Below are 24959 nucleotides of genomic sequence, written 5' to 3' on the forward strand. Positions count from 1 at the left end.
TTAACGTAAACATAAAGTTTACATTATGTTGCCGGGGGAGGGGGCGAAGGGAGGGAGAGCATCGGGACAAATAGCTAAGGCATGCGGGGCTTAACACCTAGGAGACGGGTTGATGGGTGCAGCAAACCACCATGGCACACATTTGCCTGTGTAACAAAACTGCGTGTTCTGCACATGTATCCCAGAACTTTAAAAAAAACCAAAACTGTTCATTTTGTTGTATGTAAAATATACTTTAATTTTTTTCTTAATGCAGTAAGGTAAAAGTAGGCAGCCCTAGTAGTGGCCGTAGTATAAAACGATGAATAACTGTCAATTTCCTTCCTTCCAGGTGTAGGAAGGTACATAAACACAATCAAAGATACAGGAGAATCCTAGGCATTGGAGGAATAGCAAGTAAAAACAATAGTTATAATTTGAAAATGTTATATAGATCAGGCGTTATAATAATGCTTTTTACCTGCATTATTTCAATGAATCCTTGAAACAGTTTTTTGAAGTAGATACTTCTCATTCAATACATATTGACTTTCTTCTACGCACTCAGTATTGGGCTGGCTGGAAATCCAGGAGTGAGCAAGTCAGATATGGTAGCGGCTTCTTTTTTAAAAAAAGTTTTGAAATGGAGTCTTGCTCTGTCACCCAGGCTGGAGTGCAGTGGTGCGATCTTGGCTCGCTGCAGCCTCCCCCAAGTTCAAGCAATTCCCCTGCCTCAGCCTCCTGAGTAGCTGAGACTACAGGTGCACCACCACACCTGGCTAATTTTTGTATATTTTTTTTTAGTAGAGATGGGGTTTCACCATGTTGGCCAGGTTGGTCTTGAACTCCCAGCCTCAAGTGATCCACTCGCCTCAGCCTCCCAAAGTGCTGGGATTACAGGTGTAAGCCACCATGCCTGGCCTATAGGAGCTGTTTCTAGGAAGCTTAAATTGTTTATTTTATAAAAGAAGAAACTGGCTGGGTGTAGTGGTTCATGCCTGCAATCCTAACACTTCGGGAAGCCAAGGCGGAGGATTGCTTGAGTTCAGAAGTTTGAGGCTAGTTAGCCTGGGAGACATAGTGAGACCACATCTCTATAAAAAAGAAAATTAGCCAGGTGTGGAGGTGCATTCCTGTAGTCCTAGCTCTCGGGAGGCTGAGGTAGGAGGATCGCTTGATCCCGGGAGGTGGAGGCTGCAGTGAGTTGTGATCGTGCCACTGCACTCATCCTGGGTGACAGAGTGAGACCCTGTCTCAAAAAAAGACAGAAGAAACCATGAGAACCTAAGTAAGTTGCCCAAGGACACACCAGGAGTTGATGGCAAAGTCTTTTTTTTTTTTTAGACAGAGTCTCACTCTGTCAGTCAGGCTGGAGTGCAGTGGCGCCATCTCAGCTCGCTGCAACCTCTGCCTCCCGGGTTCAAACGATTCTCCTGACTCAGTCTCACGAGTAGCTGGGACTATAGGCATGTGCCACCACACCCGGTTAATTTTTTTTTTTTTTTTTTTTTTTTATAGTAGAGACAGGGTTTCACCATGTTGGCCAGGCTGGTCTTGAACTCCTGGCCTCAAGTGATCTGCCTGCCTCAGCCTCCCAAAGTGCTGGAATTACAGGCATGAGCCACCGCGCCTATCTGCAAAGTCATTATTTTTTGAACCAACCTCCTTATAACTTCAAATACTTTACTCTTAACCACTGTATTAAAGCAGTGGTATTTAAATATCCAATATTCCGTCTGCTCCTCCACGTTTTCCAGCTCCCCTGCAGTTAGACAGGGCCACAGGCCTAGTTCTGGCCAATGAATCATGAGACATGACATATGTCACTTATTTGGCTGAGGCAATAAAGAGCTCTGGGTGATTCTCCAATCTCTTTTTCTCATGTGATGATGGAGAGTGCTGCATATTCTAGATGTTGCTGTCACAAAACGTGGGAAGTTCAGTCGTCAATGACCCCGCTTGACAACGTAGACAAGAACTCCTGCCAGCTCCAGGAGGAGGAGGTAGCATGAATGAAAAACAAGCTTCCGTTCTGTTTGGCCACACAGTTCATTGATGAGCCTGGGGAAGAAATGGAAATGTATTCATACGTTGCTGATGGGAGTATAAGTTGGTCCAACATCTTTGGGGGTCAACCTAAAAGTTACCTAACAAAATTATAATGCATAAGCCATTTGATCTAAGAAATTCTATTTCTAGGTATTTGTCCTATGGAAAAACCCTTTACTTGTGCACAAAGATAGATAAATAAATAGATAGAAACATACACATACATATACACACAAATCATAGGTACTCTGTTAAATATAACATGCAGTAGCAAAATAGTTCAACCTACTTAGATGTTCTTTAAAAGGGGAATGATTTTTAAAAAGATATGGCATATCTATGTAATGTCTAATATCCAGTATTTTTAAAGAATAGATTTATTCGTCTAGATATGAATCAGTCAAGATCTGTAATTAAGTGAACAAAGCAAGATGCTATGGTGTATATGTACACTTTTAATTTTACTATTTTATTGAGGTGTAATTGATGTGCAGTGCACTACACAATTTAAAATAGATAACTTGATGGATTCGAGAGAAGCGCACACTGTGACACCAGATAACTTGATGGATTCGAGAGGGGCGCACGCTGTGACACCATCCCATCCCCACTATCACGTGTCCATCACCTGCAAAAGTTTTTGTCCATCTTGGGCGTCTCTCCCTTCCACCACTGCTCACATCCTCCAGTGCCGCTACCTGTCACCAGGCAACCGGCAATTTTCTGTCACTATCAATTAACTCGCATTTTCAAGAATTTTATATAAATGGAACGAATAGTTCATTTTCATAGCTAAGTAGTAGTCTATTGTATAGCTATAATACATTCTGATAGCTATCTGGGTTGTTTCCACTTTTTAAAATATATATATTTAGAGGGTACAAGTGTAGGCTTCTTACGTGCACACATTGTATAGTGGTGACGTCTGGGCTGTAGTGCTCCCATCACCTGAATAATGAACATTTTACCCAAGAGGTGGTTTTCCAGCCCTCACCGGCCTCCCACCCTCTCATCTTTTGGAGTCTCCAGAGTCTGTTATTCCATCTGTATGACCATATGTGCCCACTGTTTAGCTCCCACTTACAAGTGAGAACATGCAGTATTGGACTCCCTCCCTCCCACCCTCCCATCCTTCCTCCCTTCCTCCCTCCCTTCTTCTCTTCCTCCTCCTCCTCCTCTTCTTTTTCTATCTTCTTTCTTCTTCCTCTTGTCTCCTCTCTTTCTTCTTTTCTTTGCCTGAGTCTCACTCTGTCACCCAGGCTGGAGTGCTATGGTGCAATCTCAGCTCACTGCAACCTCCACCTCCTGGGTTCAAGCGATCCTCTCGCCTCAGCCTCCTGAGTAGCTGAGATTACAGGTGCACACCACCGCTCCTGGATCATTTTTTTATTTTTTGTAGGGACGGGTTTTTGCTATGTTGGCCAGGCTGGTCTTGAACTCCTAACCTTAAGTGATCTGCCCGCCTCATGACTTTCTGTTTCTAAATTAGCTCATTGTTCCCACTTTTGAGCTATCGCAAATAAAGCTTCCATGATCCCCTGAGCACAGCGTTTGTGTGGATGCAAGCTTTCGTTTCTCATGGACAGCCCGAGACATAGAATGGCTGGTCACATATTGGGTATTTAACTTTTAAGGAAACTACCAAATTGTATTCTAAAGTAGTAGCAACAGTTTATATTCCCATCAGCAGCACGTAAAATTCCAGTGGCTCAACATCCTAATGCTTAGTATAGTCTGTCTCTTAAATTCTGGCCCTTTCAATGAGCACAGAGCTGCATCTCGCTGACCACTAACGACGCTGAACATCTTCCATGCACTTAGTGCTCATTTGTGCATCTTTTATTAAGTCTTTATTCAAATATTTTGCCCTTTTTCAAAAATTTCGCTTGTCTTATTATCGAGTTATAAGAGATCTTTATCTATTCTGGATATACATTATTAGATATATGATTTGCAAATATTTTCTTCCCATCTGTGGTTTGCCTTTTCATTTTTTAAATAGTATCTTTTGAAAAGCAAGTTTTTCATTTTGATGAAGTCTAACCTTTTCTTTTTTTTTTTGAGATGGAGTCTCGCTCTGCTGCCCAGGCTGGAGTGCAGTGGTGCAATCTCGGCTCACTGCAACCTCCGCCTCCCGGGTTCCCGCCATCCTCCTGCCTCAGCCTCCCCAGTAGCTGGGACTAAAGGCGCCCGCCACCACGCCCGGCTAATTTTTTGTATTTTTAGTAGAGATGGGGTTTCACGGTGTTGGCCAGGATGGTCTCGATCTCCTGACCTCGTGATCCGCCTACCTCGGCCTCCCAAAGTGCTGGGATGACAGGCGTGAGCCACCGCGTCCGGCCAAAGTCTAACCTTTTCTTTCTTTTGTATTCTACCTAAGAAAGTTTTGCCTACCCTAAAGATTTTCTCCTATGTGTTTTTAATGGAAATTTCATAATTTTAGATTTTACATGTAGGTCTAGGCCTTTTTGAGTTAGTTTTTGTGGATGGTGTGGGGTAAGGGTCAATGTTTACTTTTTTGCCCCTATAGATATCCAGTTGATCCAGCACCATTTGTTACAAAAACTTGTCTTTCCCCATTGAATTGCCATGGCACGTTTGTCAAAAATCAATTGGCCATATACAAATGGGTTTATACCTGGACTCTGTTATGTCAATCTATATATCTATTTTTTTTTCTTTTTTTATTTTTGAGGTGGAGTCTTGCTCTTTCGCCCAGGCTGGAGTGCAGTGGCGTGATCTCGGTTCACTGCAACCTCCACCTCCCCAGGTCAAGTGATTCTCCTGTCTCAGCCTCCCGAGTAGCTGGGACTACAGGTGCAAGCCACCACGCCCAGCTAATTTTTGTGTTTTGTTTTGTATTTTTGTTTTACTGTGTTGCCCAGGCTGGTCTCGAACTCCTGACCTCAGGTGACCTACCCGCCTTGGCCTCTGGAAGTGCTGGGATTATAGGCATGAGCCACCGCACCCAGCCTATATATCTATTTTTTTGCCTGTACCAAACTGTCTTGGTTCCTGCAAGTTTATAAGCTTTGAAATCAGGTAGGGTAATACCTCTAGCTTTGTTTTTCTTCTCTTTCTTCTCCTTCTTCTACTCCTACCTCCATCTCCTTCTCCAGGCACCAGATACTGCAACACCAGATTAATGAGTGGAATGGACAGAACAAGCTCCTATTCTATTTGCTTGCTCTAGACACCCATTTATATATTGTCCTCAGATAGAGGACATATCAAATACTAAACTAATAATATGGACTACACTTAATCTTTGCCAAAAGGCTGAGAAAGAATTGTTCTTCTCTAAAAAAACTGCTTCTGGCCAGGCGCGGTGGCTCACGCCTGTAATCTCAGCACTTTGGGAGGTTCAGGCGGGCAGATCACTTGAGGTCAGGCGTTCAAGGCCAGCCTGGCCAACGTGGCAAAACCCCATCTCTACTAAACATACAAAAATTACCTGAGTGTGGTGTCAGACACCTGTAATTCCAGCTACTCGGGAGGCTGAGGCAGGAGAATCATTTGAACCTGGGAGGTGGAGGTTCCCGTGAGATTGTGTCACTGCACTCCAGCCTGGGCAACAGAGAAAGACTCCATCTCAAAAATAAATAAACAAACAAACAATACAAAATAAAATTAAAAATTGCAACCGAGCGCAGTGGCTCATGCCTGTAATCTCAGCACTTTGGGAGGCTGAGGTGGGTGGATCACCTGATGTCAGGAGTTGAAGACCAGCCTGGCCAACATGGCAAAACCCTGTTTCTACTAAAAATACAAAAATTAGGTGTGGTGGTAGGCACCTTTTATCCCAGCTACTGGGGAGGCTGAGGTGGGAGAATCCCTTGAACCCAGGAGGCGGAGGTTGCAGTGAGCTGGGATCACGCCACTGCACTTCAGCCTGGGTGACAAAGCAAGACTCCATTTCAAAAAAATAAAAGCTTCTCTAGGCCCTCCATATTTCCATATAACTTTTAGTATCACATTGTCAATTTATGTAAAAAAAGCCTTGAATTTTGTTTGGGGTTGTGTTAACTCTATAGATCAATTTGGGAAATTTTGACATCTTAGCAATTGCTATTGATTGAACGTCTTTGCCCGCCTCCCAAATTTCCATGTTGAAACCTGATACCCAATGTGGTGGTATTTGGACGAGGGGACTTTGGGAGATGATAAGGTCATGAGGATAGAGCCCACATAAATGGGATTCGTGTCCTTACAACGGAGACCCAAGAGAGCTCCCTCACTCCCTCTGCCATGTGAAGACACAATAAGAAGACAGCTGTCTATCAACCGGGAAGCCAGTCCTCACGAGATACCAAATCTTCTGCTGCCTCAATCTTACACTTACCAGCCTCCAGAACATGAGAAATAAATGTTTGCTGTTTAAGCCACCTAATCTATATTGCTGTAGCAGCCCAAACAGATTAAGACAATCATACTGAATCTTCCAATTCATAAATGACATATATTTTTGCCAATTCAGAAATGTGGTATATTAATTGAAATCTTTAATTTATCTCAGTAACATTTTGTAGCTTTCAGCATTAAAAATTTGAACATCTTTTGTTAAATTTTTTCCTGAGAATTCCATGTTCTTTAGCACTATTGTAAATTAATTTTTAATAATTATTTGATACCATTACATAATACAAATGATTTTATTTATTTATTTTTTTTGTAGAGACAGGGTTTCGCCACATTGTTCAGGCTGGTCTTGAACTTGTGAGCTCAGGCATTCTTCCCGCCTCTGTCTCCCAAAGTTCTGGGATTACAGGCATGAGCCACGGCTCCCAACCAAGAATACAAATCATTTTAATATAGCAATCTTGCATCCCGTGACCTTGACAAATTCATTTATTCGTTCTAGAAGTTTTTGTAAATTTCTTGGGATATTATACAGAAGCAATCATAAACTTTGCAAGTAAAGATAATTGTACTTATTTATTTTTAAAAAAATTTTACTTTAAGTTCTGGGACACATGTGCAGAGCATGCAGGTTTGTTACATAGGTATACACGTGCCATGGTGGTTTGCTGCACCCATCAACCCATCATCGAGGTCTTAAGCCCTGCATGCATGAGGTATTTGTCCTAATGCTCTCCCTCCCCTTGCCCCCACCCCCCGACAGGCCCCGGTGTGTGATGTTCCCTCCCTGTGTCCATGTGTTCTCACTGTTCAACTCCCACTTAGGAGTGAGAACATGCAGTGTTTGGTTTTCTGTTCCTGTGTTAGTTTGCTGAGAACGATGGGTTCCAGCTTCACCCATGTCCCTGCAAAGGACATGAACTCATTGTTTTTCATGGCTGCATTTATTTTATTTATTTATTTATTTATTGAGACAGAGTCTCCCTTTGTCACCCAGGCTGGAGTGCAGTGGCACAATCTTGGCTCACTGCAACCTCTGCCTCCTGGGTTCAAGTGATTCTCCTGCCTCAGCCTCCCGAGTAGCTGGGATTACAGGTGCCCACCACCAAGCCTGGCTAATTTTTGTAATTTTAGTAGAGACGGGGTTTCACCGTGTTGCCCAGGCTAGTCTCAAACTCCTGACCTCAATGATCCCCCCGCCATGGCCTCCCAAAGTGCTGAGATTACAGGCGTGAGCCACTGCACCTGGCCCAATTATAACTATTTGTCATCATTATACCTTTTCTTTCTTTTTCTAATCTTATCGCTTGGCTAGGGCTTTCCCAACAATGTTGAAAAGGTGGTGAGAGGAAAGTGGAACATGATGCTCAAGTAGGGCCCTCCAGCAATCACCCCTCACCCCCCCCCACCCCCCCGCCAACCCCCACCTCCCGCTGCCCAGGACCACTAAACCGAAAACTCTCAAGATGAGAAAGCACCTGCATAAGAACCGAAAATCAGATGAACAATTGCAGTATCTGGTTTTCATATCATCTCAAGAAAAGAGGCACTGAAGAGGACAGGAAAGACGATCTTGAAATGCTAACATCACCCATCTCCTATCCCACGGCAGTAGTCCCACGGCACGGAGAGAGAATCCGTGCGCTGCGGGAGGCAGAGGACAGCGATGATAGGACTTTGCATTGGCACTCAGTGCTGCCCAGTCACAGTGGAAAACAACACAGGGCAGCACTCACAGACACAGCATTTACACCAGCCCTAGCAAAGGCAAATCCTCAATCTCAGTGGTGTGAACCTGAATTCTAGCAAGCCACACACTGCCAGCTAAAGGGCTCTGCGGTCCTAAATAAACTTGAAAGGCAGCCTAGGCCACAGGGACTGCAATTCCTGGAAACACCCTGGAGCCGGTGGACTTGGGGTGCACATGACCTAGTGAGACACCAGCGGAGGGAGCCAGTGGACTTGGGGTACACATGACCTAGTGAGACACCAGCGGAGGGAGCCAGTGGACTTGGGGTGCACATGACCTAGTGAGACAACAGCGGGGGGAGCCAGTGGACTTGGGGTGCACATGACCTAGTGAGACACCAGCAGAGGGAGCCAGTGGACTTGGGGTGCATATGACCTAGTGAGACACCAGCGGGGGGAGCCAGTGGACTTGGGGTGCATATGACCTAGTGAGACACCAGTGGGGGCAGCCCAGGGAGTGCTTGTGTCAACCCTCACCCACCCCCAGGCTGTGCAGCTCACAGCACTTGGGAGAGACTCCCTCCTTCTCCCGGATGAGAGGAGGGAGGGGGACACAGAGGACTTTGTCACTTGAGTACCAGCTCAGCCACAGTAAAATAACTCACCCAGCAGAGTCCTGAAGCTCCCCTGTTCTAGGCCCCAGCTACTGGACAACATTTCTAGACACATACTGGGCCAGAAGGAAACCTGTCGCCTGGAAGGAAAGGGTCCACCCCGGCAGCCTTCTTCACCTCCTGACTAAATAGCCCTTGGGCCTTAAATAAATATCAGCAGTAGCCAGGCAGGCAGCACTCGCCACGGGCCTTGGGGGAGACTCAGAGCCTTACTGGCTTTAAGTGTGACCCAGCACATCTCCAGCTGTGGTGGCCACAGAGAGAGGCTCCTTCTCCTTGAAAAAAAGGGAGAGAAGAGTAAAGAGGACTTTGTCTTGCACTGGGGGTACCAGCTCAGCCATAGTAAATAAAGCAGCAAGCAGACTCCTGAAGTCCCAGATTCCCGGCCTTAGTTCCTGGATGGCATTTCTGCACCTGCTGTGGGCTGGAAGGGAATCTGCCACCCTGAAAAGAAAGACACAAGCCTGGCTGCATTTGCCACCTGCTGACTGAAGAGTCCCTGGGGCTTGAAGAAACATCAGTGGTCGCCAAGCCATTCTCGCCACGGGCCTGGGGTGGTAGCAGCCACGGGGAGAGACTCCTGCTTGGGGAGAGGAGAGGGAAGAGTGAAAATGACGCTGTCTTTAACTCGGGTGTCAGCACACCTACAGTAAAATCAAGCATCAAGCAGATTCCAAAAATCCCCAATTCTAGGCCCTAGGTCCCAAAAAGCATTTTGAGATTCACCCTGATTTCTAGACCCACTCTGGGCCAGAAGGGAACCTGCCACCCTGAAAGGAACAAGACAAGCCTGGCTGCATTCACCTCCTGCTCACCAAAGAGTACTTGGGCCTTAAATAAACATCAGTGGAAGTGAAGCCATAGTTACCGCAAGCTATGGGAGAGACCCAGTGCTGGGCTGGCTTCAGGTCTGACCCAGCATGGTCCTGAGGAGAGAGGTCATTTCTTTTACTGTCTCCTGTCTCTGAAGAGAAGGAGGAAGTAAAAGCTTAAAAACAACAGGAATGAAGTCAGTGGCAAGACCAGCTGGCACACTGATGACCAGGCCTGAGGTTAAAGATTAACCCCCAACTCTAACCACATGTGCTCTCTATAGGTCTCAACCTATCACGACCCTTTCACATGGATGCCTTAGAGTTGTAAGCCCTTAAAAGGGCCAGGAACACTTTCTTCGAGGAGCTTCATTCTTGAGAAGCAAGTCTGCCGATGCTCCCAGCAGAATAAAGCCTTTTCCTTCTTTAAACCGGTGTCTGGGGGGTTTTGTCTGCAGCTCATCCTGCTACAGTCCCAGTGCTGGTGGCCACAGGAGTGCTTGTGTCACCCCTCCCCTAACTCCAGACAGCTCGGCATGAAGAGAAAGACTCCATTTGTTTGGGGGAAAGTGAAGGAAAAGAAGAAGAGGCTCTGCCTGGTAATCCAGGGAATTCTCCCAGATCTTACTTAAGACCACCAAGGTGGTCCCTCTAAGAGTCTGCAAGAGTCGTAATATTACTGGGCTTGAGGTGCCTCTAATGCAGATGTGACTGCAGTGACCAAAGACTTAGATCACAACCCTCAGTTCCCTTTGAATACCAGGAAAGCCTTCTCAAGAAGGACGGGAGGCCGGGTGCGGTGGCTCATGCCTGTAATCCCAGCATTTTGGGAGGCTGAGGTGGGTGGATCACCTGAAGTCGGGAGTTCGAGACCAGCCTGACCAACATGGAGAAACCCCATCTCTACTAAAAATACAAAATTAGCCGGGTGTGGTGGTACATGCCTGTAATCCCAGCTACTCAGGAGGCTGAGGCAGGAGAACCACTTGAACCTGGGAGGTGAAGGCTGCAGTGAGCTGAGATTGCACCACTGCACTCCAGCCTGGGCAACAAGAGTGGAACTCCATCAAAAAAGAATAAGAAGAAGAAGGAGGAGGAGGAGGAGGAGGAGAAATAAGAAGAAAGAGGAAGAAAGAAGAAGAAGAAGGAAAGAAGAAGAAGAAGAAAGGAAGAAGCAGCAGCAGCTCAGACGTGGTGGCTCATGCCTATAATTCCAGCACTCTGGGAAGCCGAGCAGGGAGGATCACTGGAATCCATGAGATCAAGACCAGCCTGAACAACATACTGAGGCCCTGTGTCTAAAAAAAATACAAAAATCAGCTGGACATGGTGGCATGTGCCTGTAGTCCCAGCTACTTGGGAGGCTGAGGTGAGAGGATCGCTTGAGCCCAGGAGGCTGAGGTTGCAGTGAGCCATGATCATGCCATTGCACTCCAGCCTGAGTGGCAGAGTGGGACTCTGTCTCAGAAAAAACAAACAAAGAAAGATGGGTACACACAAGCACAGACTGTGGAGGTTACAATAAATAACTAATTCTTTAATGCCCAGGCATTGACCAACATCCACAAGCATCAAGAGCACTCAGGAAAACACGACCTCACAAGATGAACTAAAGAAGGCAGGAGTGACCAATCTCAGAGTGATGGACATGTGAACTTTCAGAGAAAACACTCAAAATGGCTGTTTAGAGGAAGCTCAGTGAAACTCAAGACAACACAGAGAAGGAATTCAGAATCCTATCAAATATATTTCACGAAGAGATTGAAATAATTTTAAAAAATCGAGCAGAAATTCTTGACCTGAAAAATGTAATTGACATCTGAAGAATGCATGAGATCTCTTACCAGCACAACTGATCAAATAGAAGAAAGAATTAGTGAGGTTGAAGACAGGCTATTTGAAAACACACAGTCAGAGAAGACAAAAGAAAAAAGAATAAAAAACTATAAAGTGAGAAATAAAATAAAAACAATGAAGCACACCTACAAGATCTAGAAAATAGCCTAAAAAGAACAAATCTAAGCATTAGAGGAGGTAGAGAGAGAGAGATCAGCATAGAAAATCTGTTCAAAGAGATAGTAACAGCTTCTCAAACCTACAGAACTATACCAATATTCAAATGCAAGAAGATTATAGAACACCAAGTAGATTTAACCCAAAGGAGATGACCTCAAAGGCATTTAATAATCAAACTCCCAAAAGTCAAGGATGAAGAAAAAATTCTGAAGGCAGAAGGAGAAAAGAAACAAATAACATATAAGGAGCTCCTGTATATCTTGGAGCAGACATTTCAGTGGAAACCTTATAAACCAGTAGAGAGGGGCATGGCATATTTAAAGAACTGAGGGAAAAAAAATTTTCATCCTAGAATAGTATATCCAGTGAAAATATTCTGAGGACAGGAGTTTCAGACCAGCCTGGCCAACATGGAGAAAACCCATCACTAGTAAAAATACAAAAATTGCTCGGGTGTTGTGGCGTGCATCTGTAATCCCAGCTACTCAGGAGGCTGAGGCAGGAGAATCACTTGACCCAAAAGGTGGAGGTTGCAGTGAGCAGAGATTGCGCCACTGCACTCCAGCCTGGGTGACAAAGTGAGACTCTGTCTCAAAAACATAATAATAGGAATAATAAAGGAAAAGTGCAAAAATTCAAACAACTTAACAGAAACTGGGCAAAAGAGCTGAACCGGCCCTCCACAGAAGAGGAAATGTGGAGGAATGGCTAATGAAAACATGAAGAGGGGCTCAGCCTAACAGGGGGAGATATCACGTGACACCCACCAGACGGGCAAAAATCCCACAATCCAAGCCATGCCAGTGTTGGGGAGAATGGAGAGAAGAAGGAACACCAGGCACTGCTAAGAATGGTTGTGAAATATATTTTTGTTATGTTTGCATATGAAAGGGTGAGTGTTGTGGGTTATGAGGAAAATTACATTTCTTACCTGGGATGAAACGTTAAAACTTGAAAGCTAATGATCAGAAGAAACTTGCACTTGTGTACAAAAGAAATGCTCAAGAACGTTCCCAACAAAACACAGTCCTAAGGGCTCCCACCTGGCCAAACACTCATCCACAGGGAGATGAAGACATTCCCCATGTTCCCCTCAGATGACGGGAGATCACGCAGCAATGAAAATGAACCATGTCAGTGTGGGTGGGTCTCAGGGAGGGAATGGAGGACAAAAATAGATATAGAGCAGATGCTCAGAGCCTTGCAGTGTAGGAGCAGCCACGCAGGAGAATTTCCTCACATCAAAGTTCAAAACTACAGCCGAGGCAACAGAGCAAGACCCTGCCTCAAAAACAAAACAAAGTTCCAAAATGAAATGGCATATTTTTTAGGGATGTAAACATACGGTGAAAGAAACGTACTATGAAGGAAAGTGTGGGAATAATACAGACCAAAGCAGGAAGTGATTCCCTCCGTAGGAGAAGGGAAGGGACTGGGACTCAGGCAGGGCCTCCAGGGAGCATCCAAAGTTATGTCTCTTCAGATTCTACTCCCTAAACCTGGTGGAGGTCCTCTGTGTCCAATGTGTCGATATTCTTTATACCTTACCCATACTGTACAAATGCTTTATTTCCATTCAATATTTGGAAGACAGTTATAAACAAGATGCATTAAACAGCAAGGTGGCAGATGAACATCAGGAAGGAACATCCATGAGCTTCCATCCACGGAACCTCACCATGGATACGCTTGTGATCAAGGGCCTGGTCTCCCCTCAAGACACGGTCACAGATCAGAGGCCACACCATCATAGCAGTGGAGCAGGACCAGCTGGGACAGGGTCCTTCTGTGACACCTGCTGCATCACCAGGCTGTGGGAACGGACTCAACTGCCAGAACTCACAGAATAGCAGTATCAGCACCAAAACCTCACAGGAAAAATGGTAAGTTCTAAGTTTCTCCATTAATAGTAACTCTCAGATTAATCTCTGTCATCCACCACTTCTCCAAGAAATAACTTTTTAGGGTGACGTGCCAGGCGCCATGTTGGAGGGTTGGTGGTAGCGGCTTGGGGAGGTGCTCGCTCTGTCGGTCTCCCTCTCTCACACGTTTCCCTGGCTCCCTTCGTTCCCCCCCACCCCACTTGGCCTGCGAGCTGGAGTGTGTGTGAGGGAGTGGGAGGACGAGTTCCGGTCCCCAAGAGACCCGCAGAGGGAGGCAGAGACTGTGAGGGACTCCGGGAAGCCGTAGACGTTGACAGGCTCCAGGAGGCGCTGGAAGACTTTGAGAAGAGGGGGAAAAAGAAAGTCTGTCCTGTCCTGGATAAGTTTCTTTGTCATGTAGCCAAGACTGGAGAAACAGATTCAGTGGTCCCAATTTAAAGGCTATTTTATTTTCAAACTGGAGAAAGTGATGGATGATTTCAGAACTTCAGCTCCTGAGCCAAGAGGTCCTCCCAACCCTAATGTCGAATATATTCCCTTTGATGAAACAAAGGAAAGAATACTGAAAATTGTCACTGGATTTAACGGTATCCCTTTTACTATTCAGCAACTATGTGAATTGTTAACAGATCCAAGGAGAAACTATACAGGAACAGACAAATTTCTCAGAGGAGTAGAAAAGAACGTGATGGTTGTTAGCTGTGTTTATCCTCCTTCAGAAAAAAACAATTCCAATAGTATAAATCGAATGAATGGTGTTATGTTTCCTGGAAATGCACCAAGCTATACTGAGAGGTCTAATATAAATGGGCCTGGGACACCCAGGCCACTTAATCGACCAAAGGTTTCTTTGTCAGCCCCTGTGACAACAAATGGGTCGCCTGAGAGCACAGACAGCAAAGAGGCACATTTGCAGCAAAATGAAGAGAAAAATCACAGTGACTCTTCAACATCTGAATCAGAAGTCTCCTCAGTGAGCCCTTTGAAAAATAAACATCCAGATGAAGATGCTGTGGAAGCTGAGGGGCATGAGGTAAAAAGACTCAGGTTTGACAAAAAAGGCAAAGTCAGAGAAACAGCCAGTCAAAGGACTTGCAGCGAAGTTTCTTCAGTTATGGTAGAAGAAACAGAAGCATCATCTTCATCTCAGGATAAAGATAAAGAAAGTCGTTGTACCCGGCAGTGCGTACGGAAGAGGATGAAGAAGAGGATGAAGAGGAAGAAGAAGGTATTGAGAGACCATCCGTAAAAGGGAGGAGTAAGGAGATCCTCAAATTCTTGCTTTCATTGTTTTCATGAAAGAATTGTACATCACGGAACTCCTTGTAATGCCGACGCTGGGCTTCTCTCCCACCTGTATGTAGCTGCCGCTGAATTTCAGGGGATGTGATTTGAACTATAGAACATCCGAACTCATGAAACTTAATTGTGGAGGAATTTTGAAAATAAAATTTAAGTACAACATTTGCTTATTTTTAGAGTCTTTTATGACATCAAGAGAAATGATCCCAGAAAGAAACAATCAAGAAAAAGAATCTGATGATGCCTCAACTATGAATGAAGAGACTTCTGAGGAAAATAATCAGATGGAGGAATCTAATGTGTCTCAAGCTGAGAAAAATTTACTACATTCTGAAGGTAATGAAAATGAAGGCCCTGAAAGTAGTGGTTCTTCTGACTGCCGTGAAACAGAAGAATTAGCAGGATCCAATTCCAGTAAAACTGGAGAGATTCTTTCAGAATCATCCATGGAAAATGATGACGAACCCACGGAAGTCACCGATGAACCAATGGAACAAGATTATTTAGAAACATTTAGATGCAGTATTTTACATACAGTTCTGGTTTTAACACCGTATAAAACTTTTATGTAAAAAAGTAGACCTTCAGTTTTACAAGAAAAGCAGGTTGTAAAATAAAGTACTTTATGGATACTTCCTGAAAGAGTTGTACATGTAAGAACTGTGAATACCAGCTCCTCTGGGTCCTGCTTACCTTACCGCTGATTTTTCTTTCTTTCTTTCTTTCTTTGGTCTGGGCAAATCAGTGGTTTGTGTATAGATTTTTTTTTTTTTAATTTAGGATTGAAGTTTTTAAACTAGAAAGTAATTATAATTTTGAACAGTTTTTTGAGATTATCACATTTAATTTATACATATGCAAGAAGCTTTTTGTCTTGTGTCTTTCTGATAGCTCAGGCAGTTTTCATATTTTGGTCATAGTTTCAACATTTTAACATGTGAATAATGGGGTTTCATGCTGGTTTCCAGATTTTATTGTTCGGCTACATACGATGGAACTTTAAGTTATATATATATACATTATTCTAAGGGGGGAAATGTTATATTTTTCTGTTTCAATAAGAGATGAATACAGTGGATACTTTTCCTATTGGTAATGATTAGTTTACCTTTTTCAGAAGACATTTTCTTTCTCTTCTAAGTAACTGAAATAAAATCTGGCCTTTGTGAAACCCTGGAAATACCACGACTCTCAACTAGAAACACCAATACCAGCTCCTCCGCGAGTTTCCAGCTCCACAACCTAACACATCAGAGGCAGCATTGGCTCCTCACGTAGATTCCAGCTCCGGGACCCTCATATTTGAACCGCAGGACCATCTCATCCCTGGATCTCCAGCTGCACCACACTCAAATTAGAACAACATCAGCTCCTCCCCAGGTCTCCACCTGCACAGCCCTCGAACGGGAACGTCAGCTCCTCCCCGGGTCTCCAGCTGCACGGCCCTAAAACTAGAACATCAGCTCCCGCCTGGGTCGCCAGCTGCACCACGCTCAAACTGGAACATCAGATCCCCACGGGTCTCCAGATGCAGGGCCCTCAAACTGGAACATCAGCTCCCCACCAGATCTCCAGCTGCAGGGCCCTCAAACTGGAACATCAGCTTCCCACCAGATCTCCAGCTGCACGGCCCTCAAACTGGAACATCAGCTCCCCGCTGGGTCTCCAGCTGCATGGCCTGCAAACTGGAACATGAGCTCCCCGCGGGGTCTCCAGCTGCATGGCCCTCAAAACTGGAACATCAGCTCCCCACCAAATCTCCAGCTGCACGGCCCTCAAACTGGAATATCAGCTCCACCCCGGGGCTCCAGGTGCACAGCCCTCAAACTGCAACTTCAGCTCCCAGCCAGGTATCCAGCTGCATGGCCCTCAAACTGCAACATCAATTCCACCCCGGGTCTCCAGCTTCACAGCCCTCAAACTGGAACATCAGCTCCCCGCCCAGGTCTCCAGCTCCACGGCCCTCAACCTGCGACATCAGCTCCCAACCAGGTCTCCAGATGCATGGCCCTCAAACTGAAACATCGGCTCCCCACCGGGTCTCCAGCTGGATGGCCTTAAACTGCAACATCAGCTCCCAGGCCCTCAAACAGGAACATCAGCTCCCCACAGGGTCTCCAGCTGCACGGCCCTCAAATTGCAACATCAGCTCCCCACCAGGTCTCCAGCTGCATGGCCCTCAAACTGGAACATCAGCTGCCCGCCGGGTTATCGAGCTGCACGGCCCTCAAATTCAGACATGACCTCCTTCCCCAGGTCTCCAGCTGCATGGCCCTCAACCTGCAACACCATCTCCCCACCGGGTCCCCAGATGCACGGCCCTCAAACTGGAACATCAACTCCCCACCGGGTATCCAGCTGCACAGGCCTCAAACTGGAACATCGGCTCCCTGCCAGGTCTCCAGGTGCACACCCCTCAAACTGGAACATCAGCTCCCCGCCAGGTCATCAGCTGCACGGCCCTCAAACTGGAACATCAGCTCCCCACCGGGTCTCCAGCTGCATGGCCCTCAAATTGCAACATCGGCTCCCAGCAGAGTCTCTAGCTGCACGGCCATCAAACTGGAACATCAGCTCCCCCGCCCGTCTCCAGCTGCACAGACCTCAAACTTGAACATCAGCTCCCTGCCAGATCATCAACTGCACGGCCCTCAAACTGGAACATTAGCTCCACCCCTGGGTCTCCAGCAGCATGGCCCTACAACTGGAAAATCAGCTTCCCCCTGGGTCTCCAGCTGCACAGCCCTCAAATGGGAACATCAGCTCCCTGCCGGGTCTCCAGCTGCACGGCCCTCAAACTGGAACATCAGCTCCTCGCTGGGTTCAAACTGTTCCAGTTTGAGGGCCATGCAGCTGGAGACCCGGTGGGGACCTGATGTTCCAGTCTGCGGGCCGTGCAGCCGGATACCCGGTGGGGAGCTGAAGTTCCAGTTTGAGGGCTGTGCAGCTGGATACCCGGTGGGGAGCTGAAGTTCCAGTTTGAGGGCCGTGAAGCTGGAGACCCGGTGGGGAGCTGATGTTCCAGTTTCAGGGCCGTGCAGCTGGAGACTCAGGGGTAGCCGATGGTGCAGTTTGAAGGCCATGCAGCTGGAGACCCGGGTGGGAACAGATGTTCCAGTTTGGGAGCCATGCAGCTGGAGGCACTGCGGGGAGCAGATGTTCCAGTTTCATGTCCCTCCCTGGGTCTCCAGGTGCACGGCCATCAAACTGGAAAATCAGCTCCCCAGCACACAAACCGGAACATCAGCTCCCCGCCAGATCTCCAGCCGCACAGCCCTCAACATCAGCTCCTCCTCGAGTCCTGAACTGCACGACCCTCAAACTAAAACATCAGATCCTCCCCGAGTCTTCAGCTGCATGATCCTCAATCTAGAACATCAGCTCCTCACGGGGTCTGCAGCTGCAAGAACCTAAAACTAGAACATCACCTCCTCTCTGGGTCTGAAGCTGGAAGATCCACTAACTAGAACATCAGTTCCTGTCCCGGTCCCCAGCTCCATGTCCGTCAATCAAAATTATCATCTCCCCTTGAGTCTCCATCTGAAAGACCCTCAAGGCCAACAACATCAGCTCCTCCCCAAGTCCTCAACTGCATGAACCTCTAACTACAACACCAGCTCCTCCCCGAGTCTTCAGCTGCACGACCCTCAATCTAGAACATCAGCTCCTCTCCGGGTATGCAGCTGCAAGAACCTAACAGTAGGACACCAGCTCCTCCCCGAGTCTTCAGCTGCATAACCCTCAATCTACAATATCAGCTCCTCTCCAGGTCTGCAGCTGGAAGATCCACTACCTAGAACATCAGCTCCTGTCCGGCTCTCCAGCTCCATGACCCTCAATCAAGAATATCAGCTCCTCCCTGAGTCTCTAGGTGAAAGACTCTCAACGCGAACAACATCAACTCCTCCCCGAGTCCTCAACTGCACGACCCTCAAACTACAACATCAGTAACTCCTCGAGTCTTAAGCTGCATTACCCTCAATCTAGAAGATCATCTCCTCTTCGGGTCTGCAGCTGCAAGAACCAAACAGTAGAACATCAGCTCCACTGTGGGTCTGCAGCTGGAAGATCCACTTACTAGAACATCAGCTCCTGTCCGGCTCTCCAGCTCCATGACCCTCAATCAAGATTATCAGCTCCTCCCTGAGTCTCCAGCTGAAAGACCCTCAACGCCAACAACATCAGCTCCTCCCTGAGTCCTCAACTGCATGACCCTCAAAATACAACATCAGCTCCTCCCCGAGTCTTCAGCTGCATGACCCTCAATCTAGAACATCAGCTCCTCTGCGGGTGGGCAGCTGAAAGAACCTAACAGTAGAACATCAGATCCTCCTTAGGTCTGCAGCTGGAAGATCCACTGACTAGAACATCAGCTCCTGTCCGGGTCTCCAGCTCCATGAACTTCAATCAAGATTATCAGCTCCTCTCTGAGTCTCCAGCTGAAAGACCCTCAATGCCAACAACATCAGCTCCTCCCCGAGTCCTCAACTGTACGACACTCAAACTACAACATCAGCTCCTCCTTGTCTTCAGCTGCACGACCATCAATCAAGAACATCAGCACCTCTCTGGGTCTGCAGCTGCAAGAACCTAAAACTAGACCATCAGCTCCTCTCTGGGTCTGCAGCTGGAAGATCCACTAACTAGAACATCAGCTCCTGTCCAGGTCTGCAGCTCCATGTCGGTCAATCAAGATTATCATCTCCCCCTGAGTCTCCATCTGAAAGACTCTCAACGTCAACAACATCAGCTCCTCCCCGAGTCCTCAACTGCACGAACCTCTAACTATAACACCAGCTCCTCCCCGAGACTTCAGCTGCACGACCCTCAATCTACAATATCAGCTCCTTTCCAGGTCTGCAGCTGGAAGATCCACTACCTAGAACATCAGCTCCTGTCCGGCTCTCCAGCTCCATGACCCTCAATCAAGAATATCAGCTCCTCCCTGAGTCTCCAGCTGAAAGACCCTCAACGCGAACAACATCAGCTCCTCCCCGAGTCCTCAACTGCAGGACCCTCAAAATACAACATCAGCTCCTCCCTGAGTCTCCAGCTGAAAGACCCTCAACGCGAACAACATCAGCTCCTCCCCGAGTCCTCAACTGCAGGACCCTCAAACTACAACATCAGCTCCTCCCTGAGTCTTCAGCTGCATGACCCTCAATCTAGAACATCAGCTCTTCTCCGGGTATGCAGCTGCAAGAACCTAACAGTAGAGCATCAGATCCTCCCTGGGTCTGCAATTGGAAGATCCACTGACTAGAACATCAGCTCCTGTCCGGGTTTCCAGCTCCATGACCCTCAATCAAGATTATCAGCTCCTCCCTGAGTCTCCTGCTGACAGACCCTCTAAGGGAACAAAATCAGCTCCTCCCCGAGTCCTCAAATGCACGAATCACTAACTACAACATCAGGTCCTCTCCGAATCCACAACTGCACGAACCTCTAACTACAAGATCAGCTCCTCCCCGAATCTTCAGCTGCATGACCCTCAATCTAGAACATTAGCTCCTCTCCGGGTCTTCAGTTGAAAGAACCTAACAGTAGAACATCAGCTCCTCCTTGGGTCTGCAGCTGGAAGATCCACTGACTAGAACATCAGCTCCTGTCTGGGTCACCAGCTCCATGACCCTCAATCAAGATTATCAGCTCCTCCCTGAGTCTCCAGCTGAAAGACCCTCTATGCGAACAACATCAGCTCCTCCACGAGTCCTCAACAGCACAAAACTCTAACTAGAACATCAGCCTCTCCCCGAGCCTTCAGCTGCATGACCCTCAATCTAGAACATCAGCTCCTCTCCGAGTCTGCAGCTGCAAGAACCTAACAGTAGAACCTCAGCTCCTCCCGGGGTCTGCAGCTGGAAGATCCACTGACTAGAATATCAGCTCCTGTCTGGCTCTCCAGCTCCATGACACTCAATCAAGATCATCAGCTCCTCCCTGAGTCTCCAGCTGAAAGACCATCAACTCGAGCAACATCAACTCCTCCCGGAGTCCTCAACTGCAGGAACCTCTAACTACAACATCAGCTCTTCCATGAGTCTTCAGCTGCATGAATCTCAATCTAGAACATCAGCTCCTCTCCGGGTCTGCAGCTGCAAGAACCTAACAGTAGAACATCAGCTCCTCCCTGGGTCTGCAGCTGGAAGATCCACTGACTAGAAGATCAGCTCCTGTCCGGGTCTCCAGCTCCAGACCCTCAATCAACTTTATCAGCTCCTCCCTGAGTCTCCAACTGAAAGACCCTCAACAGGAACAACATCAGCTCCTCCCAAAGTCCTTAACTGCATGAACATCTAAATACAACATCAGTTCCTCCCTGAATCTTCAGCTGCATGACCCTCAATCTACAACATCACCTCCTCTCCAGGTCTGTAGCTGCAAGAACCTAACAGTAGAACATCAGCTCCTCTCTGGGTCTACAGCTGGAAGATCCACTGACTAGAACATCAGCTCCTGTCCGGGTCTCCAGCTCCATGACCCTCAATCAAGATTATCAGCTCCTCCTTGAGTCTCCAGCTGAAAGACCCTCAACGCGAACTACATGAGCTCCTCCCGAGTCCTCAACTGCTGGACTCTCAAAGTACAACATCAGCTCCTCCCCGAGTCTTCAGCTGCATGACCCTCCATGTAGATCCTCAGCTCCTCTCCGGGTCTGCAGCTGCAAAAACCTAACAGCAGAACATCAGCTCCTCCCTGGCTCTGCAGCTGGAAGATCCAGTAACTAGAACATCAGCTCCTGTACACTTCTACAGCTCCATCACTCTCAATCAAGATTATCAGCTCCTCCCTGAGTCTAAGAGCTGAAAGACCCTCAACGCGAACATTAGCTCCTCCCCGAGTCCTCAACTGCATGACCCTCAAACTACAACATCAGCTCCTCTCTGAGTCTTCAGCTACATGACTCTCAATCTAGAACATCCGCTCCTCTCCGGGTCTGCAGCTGCAAGAATCTAACAGTAGAACATCAGCTCCTCCCTGGGTCTGCAGCTGGAAGATCCACTAACTAGAACATCATCTCCTGTCCAGGTCTCCAGCTCCATGACCCTCAATCAATATTATCAGCTCCTCCCTGAGTCTCCACCTGAAAGACCCTCAACGCGAACATCAGCTCCTTCCCAAGTCTTCAGCTGCACGACCCTGAATCTAGAACATCAGCTCCCTTCCAGGTCTGCAACAGCACGACCCGCAAATTAGAACATCAGCTCCTCTCCAGCTCTGCAGCTGCAAGACCCTCAAACTAGAACATCAGCTCCTCTCTGGGTCTGCAGCTGCAAGACTCTAAAACTAGAACATCACCTTCTCTCCAGGTCTCCAGTTCTGTGACCCTAAATGTAGAACATCAGCTCCTCCCTGAGTGTCCAACTGAAAGACCCTCAAGGCGAACAACATCAGCTCCTCCTCAAGTCTTCAACTGCAAGACCCTCAATCTAGAACATCAGCTCCTCTCCAGGTCTGCAGCTGCACGACCCTCAAACAAGAACATCAGCTCCTCTCCAGGTATGCAGCTGCAAAACCTTCAATCTAGTACATCAGTTCCTCTCCAGGTCTGCAGCTGCTCGACCCTCAAACTAGAACGTCAGCTCCTCTCCAGGTCTGCAGTTGCAAGACCCTCAAACTAGAACATAAGCTCCTCTCCGGCTCTCCAGCTGCACGACCCTCAATCTAGAACATCAGCTCCTCCTCAAGTCTTCAGGTGCAAGACCCTCAATCTAGAACATCAGCTCCTCTCCGGGTCTGCAGCTGCAGGGCCCTCAAGGTAGAACATCAGCTCCTCCCCGAGCTAGAACACCTCTACCACCTGGATCTCCAGCTCCACGACTCTCACAGAACAGCCACACTGGCTCCTTCATTGTCTTCAGCTCCACAACGTAAGACATCAGTGGGAGCACCAGCTCCTTCCTGGACGTCCACCTCAACGACTCTCATAGACTTAAAAGGCAGCACCTGCTCCTCCCCAAGGCTCCATCTCCACCACCCTCAGATTTGAACAGCGGTAGCACCAGCTCCTCTCCAGGTCTTCAGCCCCACGACCCTCCCTGAACAATCCCTTCTCATGAAATTCAGCAGTCAAGAAATCTGCAATGGAAGTAAATGAATAAATGTTTTGTTTTCAAATCCATATCTCTTTTATGTTCAGGAGTTAACTTTTCTACTTTCCATTAGCCTTGCAATCTACTTATGTCCAATGTGAAACAGAAACACACCATTTGAAATCACGTTTAAAAACAGTAATATTTTTAAATAAAATCATCACACAGCTGTAGTCACGATCTTATTTCTCTCTGCCTTTGCAGAAGTCTTATGAAAATCCCAACTATGAATTTACTTTGTTGAGACTCCCAGAATACACATTCATCCCAACTCTTACTCCCCTCCTTAAAATCTTTTCACATATTCCCATCACCTGAGCATAAATGCCAGCTCCCATCCACAGCCCGAAGTGCCCAGCACGGCCCTGCCCTCTGCCCTGGTCTATGGTCTCCCCTCTTAAATGCCAGCACCATCCACAGCCCACAGTGCCCAGCACAGCCCTGCCCTCTGCCCTGCCCTCAGCTCTGGCCTAAGGTCTCTCCCCTGTGCTGTTCCCTTCCTGCCAGACAGGCCTCTGTCCGTTCCTCAAAACACACAGGCTCAGGCCTGACTCCAGGCCTTTGCCCTGCTGTGCTCTCTGCCTAGGGTGCCTTTCCCAGGCTCTGCATCCTCCTCTCAACCCACTGAGCTCCAGCCTGCTGGTCGCCCCTCAGGTGGATGAACACACGGTGTCCTCTTGCCCCGCCAGCTTTTGCACAGGCTCTTCTCTGTGACAGACACACATCCTCTCTATCGGGGTTTACTCTCTGAATACCATTCATCCTTGGAGTCTCCACTGAAATATCGCTCCCTGCCCACACCCCTCACTTGGGCTTCACCTTGGTTAGGTTGCCAACCCCCGTCTCCTGACTCCGGGAAGCTAGATGCTCTCCTAGCACTCGGAACTCGCCCATCGCCACATTTTGCACACCCGTGGTTACTGTGTTAGCTTGGTGCACAAGTCATCGCGGTTTTTGCCATTACTATTAATGAACTGCAGCACCGGCTCCTCCCCATTTCTTTTTTTTTTTTTGCCATTACTTTTAATGACTGCTGCACCAACCTATTAGAATCATTTATAGTTATCCATCCACCATCTGCCTTCCCCTCTAGAAAGGATTTTCATGAGAATAGAGGCCAAATCTACTCAAATCACTCCACCTTCCCAGCACATGGTTTGTCAATAATCATTTACCAACTGACTGATAGAGCAATGCCTTCTCTGTTGCTGGGATGAGGCATATGACACACCCCTTTGAAAGTCAATTCCATGGACAGTTGGCATTTGCTCTTCACTCCTGCACCCGTGGCGTGGCTGGCCTTAGGCTGATCTAGTCTGGCCTTGACTCCACGCTGACGATGGGAACCATGTCTGCTCCACACGCCTCTCATCATGCAGCCAGAGCCGCCGTTCCCTGGGGCACGCGCATCTCATGGGGTAAATCAAGAGCCTTAGAGGGCAGGCCTGGCAGTGCCCACACATTCCAGGTTTCTGCTTGTGCCGTGTCTGTGAAAATCTCGTTGGCAGAAGAAAGTCACCCAACCACGAGCAACACCTATGGGATGGATAAGTCCATCCACCCTCCCTTGGGCCCTGGCAAGGTTGTGGCTATGTCATACTCTTACGGGGGGAGTGAAAAATTGAGGCCCAACATTAAATCACCCACGCAAGAAATGTCAGCCTCTGTCCCCACGCTGGAATCATTCTTCACCAGCGGGTTTGCCTGAATTCCCTTTGCAATGGTGTCTGCAGGTTTAGGCCAATGCTGTTCCCCGTGGAGGACAGAGAAGCCTCCATGGGCCTCCGTCTGTTGGGAAGAACAAGATATTAGCTTGATGCAAAACCACCCCAAGCCCCAGGGGGCCCTTGCACCATGAGACAGGAGAGGGGCAGAGAACTGTGGGAAGTCAGGAAAGCTTGCATCCCCAGCCCCTCCCATGCATCCCCAGCCCCTCCCCTGTGACCCCAGCACCAGCCCTCTCTCCTGCTTGCCCCATCTCTGCTTTCTTTTTTTCATGTTCTTTCGTTTTTTTTGAGACAGGGTCTGGCTCTGTCACCCAGGCTGGAGTGCAATGGCACGATCTCGGATTACTGCAACCTTCACCACCTGGGCTGAAGCAAT

General features: G+C 47.6%; 1 protein-coding gene, 1 non-coding gene and 1 pseudogene across 2 annotated transcripts; 2 read left to right on the top strand and 1 right to left on the bottom strand.

Moving 5' to 3' along the window:
- Window positions 1-5133: 5133 nt before the first annotated feature.
- On the bottom strand, window positions 5134-5319 carry LOC129034486 (U2 spliceosomal RNA). The gene has a single exon (XR_008501952.1). It is a non-coding gene; the product is annotated as a U2 spliceosomal RNA (small nuclear RNA).
- Window positions 5320-13835: 8516 nt separating this feature from the next.
- Window positions 13836-15405, top strand: LOC129032998 (serine/threonine-protein phosphatase 4 regulatory subunit 2-like). The gene is given in 3 exon segments (XM_054480889.2): window positions 13836-14647; window positions 14650-14689; window positions 14941-15405. Coding segments are annotated over 3 exon segments (1152 nt in total). The 5' UTR covers window positions 13836-13930; the 3' UTR covers window positions 15336-15405.
- Window positions 15406-16935: 1530 nt separating this feature from the next.
- On the top strand, window positions 16936-18068 carry LOC129032999 (uncharacterized; annotated as a pseudogene).
- The last annotated feature ends 6891 nt before the right edge of the window (window positions 18069-24959 follow it).

This window comes from Pongo pygmaeus, chromosome 2 (genome assembly GCF_028885625.2).
Source record: "Pongo pygmaeus isolate AG05252 chromosome 2, NHGRI_mPonPyg2-v2.0_pri, whole genome shotgun sequence".
Taxonomy (NCBI): domain Eukaryota; kingdom Metazoa; phylum Chordata; class Mammalia; order Primates; family Hominidae; genus Pongo; species Pongo pygmaeus.